Source organism: Henckelia pumila, chromosome 1, assembly GCF_033568475.1.
Source record: "Henckelia pumila isolate YLH828 chromosome 1, ASM3356847v2, whole genome shotgun sequence".
Taxonomy (NCBI): domain Eukaryota; kingdom Viridiplantae; phylum Streptophyta; class Magnoliopsida; order Lamiales; family Gesneriaceae; genus Henckelia; species Henckelia pumila.
The window spans coordinates 129,680,050-129,690,853 of NC_133120.1; the positions used below are offsets into that span (position 1 = coordinate 129,680,050).

Below are 10,804 nucleotides of genomic sequence, written 5' to 3' on the forward strand. Positions count from 1 at the left end.
TTCAAATAAAGTCGCTTTTGGAATCACGTTTGCCAACTTGTCATTCTCCTCATTCTAATTCTGTTTTTTTTTCTATTTATAGGTGGAGCATAACAAGCACTTTCATTGTCAATATCACTATAATCACACAAGATCTGCAGAAGTAGAGAAATAGTGCTAGAACTATAAAACTAGCACTGTACAAGAAATATAACTGCCAAATCTATTTCAGTTGTTATAGAAAAAACATCACCTACATCTGTCAAAATGGAGTCTTTAACCTCAACACATTCAATTTTTATTATTCTCAAAAAGATCATTTTCTTTTCAGTTTTGTTGCTAATTTATTTCAATTCAGAAACAAACCCAAGCAAGAACAAAAACAATAAGATGTTTGGCTAGACTTTCAACTCTACTAAATTAGAAATTACAAAAAAAAAAAAAAAAAAAATTGGTATATTTTTTGAAATGTTGTTTGGACAAAAGAGGTCCAGAAAATATATTGAATGAAATAACATGTTTTAGATAATTGTTTCAAAATGTAAGATAATGATTTGATTGAAAAGCTTAAAAAATCCAACCAACTGAAGGTTTTGAATGTATAGAATTGTTATTAAAAGCTCATTAGGAGAGGCATAGCAAATGCTATTGGCATTTCAAGGCACACCTTTTGGGTGAAGCGTGCACGCACCTTGGCCATGAAGTTTGTGCCTTTGTGCACCGTGCTTTCAAGTTTTAAATGAAATCATATATTATAGACTTGCATATTTGCTTCTATATTAATGAATATTTGTTTTATAATAATTCAATAATATGCAAAGTTCATATTACAAGATATATGATATACTTTTCTTAACATAGATATCATTTTACAGTATGTCTCACTGTAAGGAAAGGATCTGAGGTAGTGCCTCAAGCTTAGGCCCCAAAACTCATGTCTGTTTTAGGGCCCCTTGTGCTTTAAAAACTCTGATGCATAATGAATTTTAAATTGAGCTGAGTTTGAGAGCTCAACTCTCAATGTGATTACAGCAAACTCAATAAACTAGAAAGATACAAAGTTTTGTTTTGATTTTCAAAAAATATAACTGGAAGACGATATGTGTAAATGATTCCTATATCTCTACGTAACAGAGAAGTAAAAAACAACACCTCATAAATTTTACCTTAAGGTTAAGTAAAGACAAAAACCTAATGCTTCACTCCATACCTTTTGATCAAAACGATTATATTGTTCAGCCCAATGGTAAGCGAAGCTTATCATACACGATTATATATATATATATATATATATATATATATATATATATATATATATATATATATATATATATAGAAGTTTTAAGTTGTTCAACAAATTTCTGCCTACTTCATCCCCGACCACTAAAACCCGGTGGTGGGTTAAAACCCACCACCGGGGGCAGCTTAAAATTTCTATATATACACACAAAAGAGGCTATTGCATTTAAAGCATTCGAAAACATCTCTTCAGGGTAAAGGGAAACCATAGTATTCATGGGTGGAACAAAAATATTAACTTATTAAGATAAGATATTCTAAATAAATGGGGAGATTGCTACCAAAGTTAAAGCAGATATGCCATCTGAACGTTCCCCGACAGTTATCCAAGGCCAATGCTCCCTGCAACAAGTAAAAAAAATTGGCACGATTATGAACAAAAATATTTAAAACACATTTTTTTATGTTCAGAAAGATCAGATGGAAAACAAACCTAAGCAAAACTGGAGAATCTATATCCCTCGTAACACGATTAAATAATAGAAAAAATAAGTTAAAGCTCCAGAGTACAAACGGGAAATATCTTCTTCTTCCAAATATCTGTAGAAAAAGGGTAAAAATAAGTGGATCAGAAGTTCTATTATTACATGCACAAGAATAGCAGCTTCACCTAAAAATATGAACAGCAATCACAATGAAAAAGTGAACCCCACCAACTCATGAAACTTTATTAAAGTTAACAAAGGGCAATCCTAAATGACTGAGCCTTGAACCAAATAAAAAAGAGCAAGTCATCTAAAACAGAGAATTTTTTGCAACCAAATATATTTATTCCCTTTGACATTTTCAGGTCAAATTAACTCTTTTCGTGATGTTTACACAATATTAATTGCTCAATATAAAACAATGTTATCCCACCAAAATAAAATTAAATAACTAAATCATACGCCACGCTTTAATGATTCATAAAAAGATGAGCATATAAATAAGTGAAGATTATAAATATCATCAGTATTCTACGAATGTGTAGAACTTTTATATAAATACAATACGATGGCAGAGAAAATATCGACAGCTAGAAGAAAACGAACCTTTACTATAAGAAAATTAAATGAAGCAATGGTAATTACAAAAATAATGCTGCAAAAAAAGGAGACAACATTATAATGGCACGTCTTAAAATATATAAATGCTGCAAAAAAGGAGACAGCATTATAATGCTGCAAAAAAAGAGACAACGTATATATCTTATAATGACAATACATACCAGGCTCCATTGAGATACAATAAATAAGCTAAAGAAATCAGAACCCATACCATAGACAGCCCCTTCGCTTCTAAACAAAATGATCTTCTGAAAATGTTGGCCACCAAGGTGAAAATCCCAAAAGCCAAGATGAGAATTGGTCAATTCCCTCTAAAATTTCTCCATTGGGCATCAGAGACATCCTATATAACAAATAGGAGAGAAGCAAAAAGTACAAAAACTAATGCATAAGAAAATTCAATAAGCCCAAATAACATACGAATCAATCAAAAGGGGAGATATACTTAGCTAAAGTAAAAAAAAAAAAACAGCATTGACGAGTACCCGAAACCAACAGAATCAAATAAAAATCTATCCAAAATTAACTTGAAGTTCAATAACTAGCATCAAAATGCTGACATACATCATCTTCTAGTTCAAAAGGCACAAACTTGTTTCAAATCAATAAGAACAAAGAAAAAAGTTAGGAATTAAAACTACTCAAGAACAATTCAAATAACAAAAGCCAATATAGCTAAATTGGCATACATTAAGTCGTCGAGCAATCCATCCATGGCCCATCTTCACCATTGCTTGCATTGAAAATTGAATCTGCTCTCCTACATATTATACTCGGTTCCCATATATAGTGTGTGTATATGTATCATTATCATAATTCATATGTGAGTGTAGGTGGGATATATATAGAGAGAGACACACACAATCGCGTATACAAATGATTACTTGAAGAATTCTAGCTCCTTGCAATCACATGAAATCTTACTAATTCATAACAGCGTTGAAATCTTTATGTTAAACAATTAAAAGGGAAAGCACTAAATTAGGGATAACCTAGCTAGCGCTAGTGGGAATAATATTAAGAAAAAGGCGGGGTGAGAAAAAGGTTTTGGTGATATATGAATTTGATAGGATATATATATTGAGGATTTAATACAATTTGTCGGATAAAGTAAAATACTGAAACAAGTTTTTAAAAAAGAAATTGGTGTGACCTAAGTTTCGTAGAACAATTTATTTTAACAGCTTAAAAGCAGTTTTAGCGTTTAGTATATGAAGATATTTTCTTTGCAAATACGGAAATATGAGATTCAGACCCACGTGACAAAGACAAGGCCCTTAAAGGATATTTTAACTAACATTTTTTATCACCAAAATAAGGTTAAGTGATCTGTTCGCAGTGGATATTAGTTCAAAATTTATACATCAAATTGTGGGCAAAAGTAACCACATTTTGGTTCTCACCAATAATCTTTACAAGAACACAAACCATTCCTAAAATGATGAAAACGAACTCGATCTCGAACTATAATCTCTCTGTTGTACGCTTTCGCAACAAACTTGGTGAATGAGTGGCAATCTTTACACACTCTCAAGTTCTTCACTATCCGCAGGCAAGTTCCTTCTCCAGTTTGTGCGATTCCAAAAGCTATTGCTAGCTTTTCGCTGTGACATGAACTGAACCTCTCCCAAGGTTGATCCATATCAGGATGACAATCAAAAGTAGACGGGTCTCTGATGTAACCAGCAAGAATAGCATCATGTGTAATTTCTTCTAGTTTACAATAAATTTCCTCGGTATCAATCTTGGATCTGTCATTTACTAAAAACTTATGGATTTGGCCATTAATTTCAATCCAACTCCAACTTGGAGTGGTCTTAATGTCACTATATTTGATCAATTTCCTCATTCTTGCAACACCATCAAGATCTTTGGCTTCAGCATATATTCCAGCGAGAAGTGCACAATCTCCACCATTCAGCACCCCAAGTTCACTCAACTTTTGCATTGCTTTCTCTCCATTATGGATGTCTTTATGAACCTTGCAAGAACCTAAAAAGGTTCGCCAGAGGATGGCATTGTTGGGAAATTGGGAGTTTTCAATAATCCCGAGTGCCTTTTCTAGCTTCCCAGAACGCCCAAACAGATCAACCATGCACCCGTAATGCTTGACCTCCGGTTTTAAACCAAATTTTGAGCTCATCGATTCAAAAACTTCGACCCCATCATCCACCAAGCCTTGGTGACTGCAACCACATAACAAGCCAAGAAATGTTATGGAGTCTGGTTTCATTCCATCCCTCATCATTTTCGTGAAAAATGAAATTGCTTCATCTCCAAAACCGTGAACTCCGTATCCAACTATGATCGAATTCCACGAGTAGATGTCTCTCTTTTTCATCGAATCGAACACACAGACAGCGTCAGCTAAGCTACCACATTTGGCATACATCTCAATTAGTGCATTCCCCACGAAAACATTCTCCAATAGACCCTTTTCGCGCCCCAACTCATGCAACTTCAAACCAACATTCAACGTCCCTGCATGAGCACAAGCAGATAGCAAACTCACGAGACTAAACCCATCAAAACCCACATCCATAAACTTCATTTCCTCAAATAATTTCAATGCTTCATCATGAAATCCCATCTGGGAATAACTTGAAATCATTGAGTTCCATGACACCAAATCCCTCTTACACGTTTCATCAAACACTCTCCTCATTTCCTGTACTTCCCCGATTGCAGCATAAGCTCGAATCAAATTGGTACAAACAACCACATCAAATCCAAAACCCAGTTTCAACACCGATCCATGAATCTCCTTACATTTGTTTCCAACCTTACCCCTCTCACATGCCTTGAGCAACAGCGAGAAGGTCTCAACAGCAGGTTGCGAAGATGAACAAGAAAGCATATGATTATAGTATTGAATGGCTTGTAGAGCATTTCGGCTCTGAGAAAAGAGCTTAAAAATTGCATTCCAATGTTGAATCTGGGGGATCTTGATCTGGTGAAAGAGAGTTCTACTCAACAGCAAAGAATCGGTGCCGATGGCGTAAGATTTCAAAAGCCTGCATGAAACGGATGGAATGGCGAATAGGCCGTTTGTTACAATCTTTGCATGTACTATTACTAGCGTTCGGACATCACCGCATTGATTGAGGAGGTTAAGGATTTGTTGGGATTTGCTCATTAGCGCTGACTTCTGCTCGTTTAGTAGATAACAGCATTATGTTCATTTGCTCAAAAAATGTGACAAACACAAATTCTTGGAATCGGGACAATTTTTTAAAAAGCTGCTGTGAGTGTTTTTTTTCAAAAAGAAATAGCCCTTCCTGTCTATTTCACTGTCCATCTTTGTCTACAAATATTTTCTCCTCACAAAAGATATTCTACTGATTTAAAGCACAATCTAAGATATCCCAATAATTTTTGCAGCAGAATCTCTAATAGCCCAGACTCCATTAAGCTACTGAGGTCATTAAAAAATAAACAGAAATGAGATATCAAAAAGGAAAGGGGGAAAAATAGAAGGAAAAAAAAAACTTCAATAGAACCTTGTATCATATTCACATGGTCAAAACTACAATTTAAAGAAAAAAAAGATGAAAGAAGACCTCAATGAAGTAATCTATGTTTTTTATAGATATTATTGCTAAACTCTAGCCAAGAGATACGGGAGTGTGCTCCCATGTTTGGTACCATGTGTCTTTTGTCAGACAGAGGTCACTCTCACCAAGGCATATGACATTCGTGAAAAGGTTGATTATTAAAAAACACTTACCGGTATCTTTTTTTGCTCAGAAAGTTACAAGCATGGAAAAAAACACATTTTTCTCTCTGTAAAGAACGTGAAAAACCATCCTGCCTTCAACAAAAATCTTGAATGTGCCTATCGATGCAATGGTGAATTAGCATGCTGATTCTTGGGCTTCTGATTCATGTATCTCCTAATCATGGTGGGTCATAACAATCGGAAGGCCATCGTGGAGCCTACAGTTCCAGTTCCATGAACATTTCAAAAACGCCGGCAATTTTTTTCAAAAAGAAATTAGGAATTTTGGTAAATTTTTTAAAAATAATTGAGGAAAAACTAGGAAAAAAATTCAAAACTTGTTATGCAACGGGCACGATGGCTGTTACTTTCCGCCACTTCAAAGAAATCCACAAAAAATGGCATTAAAGTAACACAGCATTTTAAACCTGCAATTTTGACATGGCAGCTGGCATTTCCGGCTGTTCCTCCGCAGCAGTGTCGAACCATGCTCCTAAGTCCTAACCCGTTCAGTATCTTGCTGTGGAAGAAGAACGAACACCAGGAAACAGAACTTTGTCCCAAAATTTACCCACCTACACAAACAAATACATATTCACCCACCTACACACACCAATACATATATACACATACATATGTATACAGATAACTACTCTCCTCGCAATTACATGAAATCTCTATAAATTCATGACTACATCTAAATATTCTTAAACAATTGACGGAGGAAGCACTTAACTGGGAATTAACTCGGATATCGTCTTGAAATTGAAGGCTTGCGCTAGTGGGAACAAAGGAGAAATTGTGGAAGATGGAGATACGTAGGCGGCGAAATTTGGTGTGCCCGGTGAGAAATAGCAAATTTTATTTTTTTTTAAAAGAAAATATCAATTTTTTTTTACAATGCAAGTACAATATTTTATCAATATTACAACTACATGATACAACAATGTAATGAAACACGATATAACAATGTAATGAAACTGCCCGCACAACCGACGGGACTTGAGCATGACTCGATACTTGCTTATCTCGAGCGATGAAACTACTTAAATCTACCTAAATAAATTAGGAAACCTACCCGCCATCAGCAGGAATCGAACCTGAGACCAATTGGTCTCAGGGCCTCACCCAAGAAATAGCAATTTGATCGAGGGTTTAAACTAAAATTTAACGGGTAATAAAGTAAAATATTGAAATAAGATTTTAATTAAATATAATTTGTAATCGACCATGTCAACATTTTCGACATGAGCAAGTTGACGATGGACGTAGATATAACTCTAGACTCTTACATATCGTTTGGTATCATGAATGGGATGTATGAGAGATGAATAGAAGTGTGATAAAAAAAATGATAAATATGGATAAGCAATACATAGATATGAATAATATGTTGTTTTGTATGTTTTAAATTTTGTAGGATTATTGTGTTTATTACTATGGAATCTCTTAATTGTCATTGTCAATTTCACATATATGATACTCATCCTCCACTAATACCATAGGTTGGAAGTGATTTTTCATCAAGTCCACATATAATGTCATACCGGGTCATGAGATGATATTGGGTTAACAAAAAAATGAAAGAAACATGGGATGAGTAAAAATTTGTGGATCATCACACGTTCATCCAATGTACTAAACGGTATCTTAGTAGCTATTGCGAGTAGATATTAGTCTAGTTAAAACTTTTAGATAAACTATAGGGATATGGTACTCACTTGAGTTTTAGGCTTTGACTATAGACAATGTTCAGCTAGACCAGCAGCTGAGGTACGTAAGTACATATGAGATAGTCAGCTGAGTATGCATATTTATATGTTGTCTTATTATGTGTTGCATTATTATCTGTCATGTGATTCATGTTATTACTGTGCATGATATTGTATGCGGCACTAGCATACCATGTTGAGTCTGTTATCATTTCGAGATAACATGTTGTTCTAGGATCGCTCGGCCCTAGTGTTACCATGGACACCCCATTCGATTGGGTTGTATAATTATTTTCTTTAGGTTTCAATTTTATTTATGGTTGTATTATGTCGGGTTATCATTTGGTTTAGGTTTTTATGCTTACTTTGATTATGTTTTTTTGTTTAAGTTTAATTGCATGCCTAAATTTCTGATTAGTTGGTGATCCGAAACGGGTCGCACACTATCAAGTACCGTGTGTAAGAGTGGGTGCCCAGTGAGCCAACTGTGTGGCTATGGGCTTTGATGACTCTTTGTATAAACAATCTTTTGTTTAATATTATTTACACTTTTATGGCAATGACTTTATATTACTTCATATTGTTATATTGTGATATACTATTGTTGTTTTGATAAAGACCTTGAATATACTATAGTGTATGTAAGATGTGGTAGAACATGGGGATGTCTATCATGAAATACATCTTATAGTCACTGTATATTCTAAACTGTTCCTAGTCGATTGAGCCGTCCGATAATAAGGATAAGGATCGCTCGAGTTTGAGACTAGCATTTGCGATGCGGAGTACCACGTTTCATTGGTAGGGAACATGGAGATGTTCGAAGCATGCAAATGGATATTCATAGGATGAATAATCGAACTACCCTATCCGGACTTTCCAAGTGGTTATCACTTATCGAGTGGATAAAGTCCGCGGTTTTGGTTGTACGCCATTAGTCCTTACGACTTGAAACATCATGGAGACTCTATATGCTAGTGCTGTGCTTTGACTCGTTTACCGACTCTATGGGGGTCATCAGGTGTCGAGATTGGGTACAGTTACGACACATATAGGAGTCAATGCATTGTTGTCAAGGATTCACCACATACTTGCGAGTGTGGATATCCTATGCGATCTGAGGAGATATTAGTGTGACAAATCTCTGGCCAGAGTACTTGATGTGATTTAAGAAATGGTTTCTTAGTAGCACATGCGATGTCACTAATTTGATCTTCAAGATGTATTGCATAGTTATCGAATCTTGAGCGACTCTCGATATACCAATGGTTGTTGATTCGATCGGGATATTTGGATGAAGGGACCGTACTGTACGCTAACCAAAATCTACTGGTTCTTGTAGGCACTATCAGTGATACCTAGGGAATCATGGGGCGATGTTGCTAGGCGCTTTACCATGATTCGTTGGGCAAGTCGGAAAGTGTTGTTCCGAGTCACAAGGAGTTGTGAGCCCACGGCTAGCTGTATCCCTGAACCATTGAGGGTCACACAGTGTAATGGAGTTTTAATCCCCGTTGAGATAGTTAAATTTAAAGAGTTAAATTTAATGAACTAAGGAGTTGGACTTCTTAAATAAGAGTAAGGGAGTAGGATTTCCTAAAATGACATAGGGATGGACATTTTTGGAAACCACTGAATTCGGATTCAGGAAAATTTATTTTGACTTTAAAATGTGCAGAAATGGTTTCTGTGCACATTGGTGAAATCAGTTCATCAATCGGAGTCACGATGAATTTTATATTAATTTCTGAACGAGCGGGCTTTGCTTGTCGGGCCCCAGCTTATGACTAATGGGCCCTAAGGTGTTAGTGGCCTGCATTATAAATAAGTTATTTTAGTACAGAAATTACACACAACAGGTCATAATTTTTGAGAGCAAAAATCGAAAACCCTAGTTCCTCTCAAAGATTGTTTCGGCCGAACCCTCCCCATACTCTGCCCGAGATTTTCCGGTCTGTGATTTTGAATCGCAGTAAGGAATAACGAATCAGATTCGTTTATTCTCTTCGCAGAAAACTTCTGATAGATTTTCTAGTGCAATCTATCAGAGGGATTAAACCTCTGTTCGTGGACCTGATTGAAGGAGTTCATCGGTTCCAGGGAGAGACAACAAGAGCAGATAAAATCTGTTGGTGTCCAGTAATCTCGTTGCGAGATTGAAGGTAAAATTTAATTAATTGTTATTTGAATTTTACACACACAATAATTTAATCGTTGAATGGTTGATACCCACACCATGGAATTGTTCCATGATAAAAATTTTAAACTTCCGCTGCACCGGGTATCAATCGTGATTGATCTGACCGCCAGTTTTTTTCCAACAGTGGTATCAGAGCCAGGTTGCTCAGATCAAATGATTAAATTAATCAATTGTACAAAATTTTTGAGTCTCGGTTTTTTGAAACAAAATAAATATTTTTAAATAAAAAAAAAAAAAAAAAATTTTCGGGGCAAAACCCGGGCAGCGATTGGATCGCTGCCCGGTGGGGCAGCAATTGTTGCTGCCCCGGGCGGCGCACGGCGCCGCCCAGGGCAGCGCTGTGCGCTGCCCAGCGCAGCGCTGTGCGCTGCCCAGCGCAGCGCTGGGCGCTGCGCAGGGCAGCGCTCGGCGCTGCCCAGGGGCGGCGCTCGGCGCCGCCCAGGGGCGGCGCCAGGCGCTGCCCTAAGGGGGCAGCCGGGCTGCCCCCGGCCCGCGCCCCGGGTGCGGGCCGGCCCGGGAGTGTCCCGGGCGGCCCGCGGGAAAAATTATATTTTTATTTAAAAATTAATTTTAATATTTAAAATTTTATTTTTGATCCGGTCAAAAAATTGTTTTTGATTGGTTCACGAGATTTCGGATCGAATTGTTCGAGTCCGTAAATTTTAAAATTGATTTTGGATAAATTTGAATTTTTGGAAAATTTTAATATTTTATCCGTAAATTGAATTTTGAAATCAATTATTTTGGTACAATTGATGATAAGATATGATCTTATGATATATTAAGTAAAATATGATTTTATTTGTAAAATTGGATTTTATAGATAAAATATGATTTTATTTGATATAGA

At 36.2% G+C, this 10,804-nt stretch overlaps 1 protein-coding gene across 6 annotated transcripts in view; it reads right to left on the bottom strand.

Moving 5' to 3' along the window:
- Positions 1-6,899, bottom strand: part of LOC140874512 (pentatricopeptide repeat-containing protein At3g56550) — a 44,576-nt gene extending 37,677 nt beyond the window's left edge. The window contains exons 1-7 of one of the 6 annotated variants that reach the window (XR_012148137.1): positions 6,779-6,899; positions 6,471-6,617; positions 6,052-6,260; positions 2,536-2,667; positions 2,310-2,358; positions 1,712-1,818; positions 1,560-1,620 (exon numbers count right to left, since the gene is read on the bottom strand). Coding sequence is in view for 4 of the 6 variants with exons in the window: in XM_073277806.1 (XP_073133907.1) it covers positions 3,724-5,460 (1,737 nt within the window). In the remaining 2 variants the exon portion in view is untranslated. Of the gene's footprint in view, positions 1-1,559; positions 1,621-1,711; positions 1,819-2,309; positions 2,359-2,535; positions 2,668-2,732; positions 5,740-6,051; positions 6,261-6,470; positions 6,618-6,778 lie in introns of those variants that run through there. The other 5 variants (XR_012148138.1, XM_073277818.1, XM_073277806.1 and 2 more) reach the window with 5 other exon arrangements.
- Positions 6,900-10,804: the final 3,905 nt, after the last annotated feature.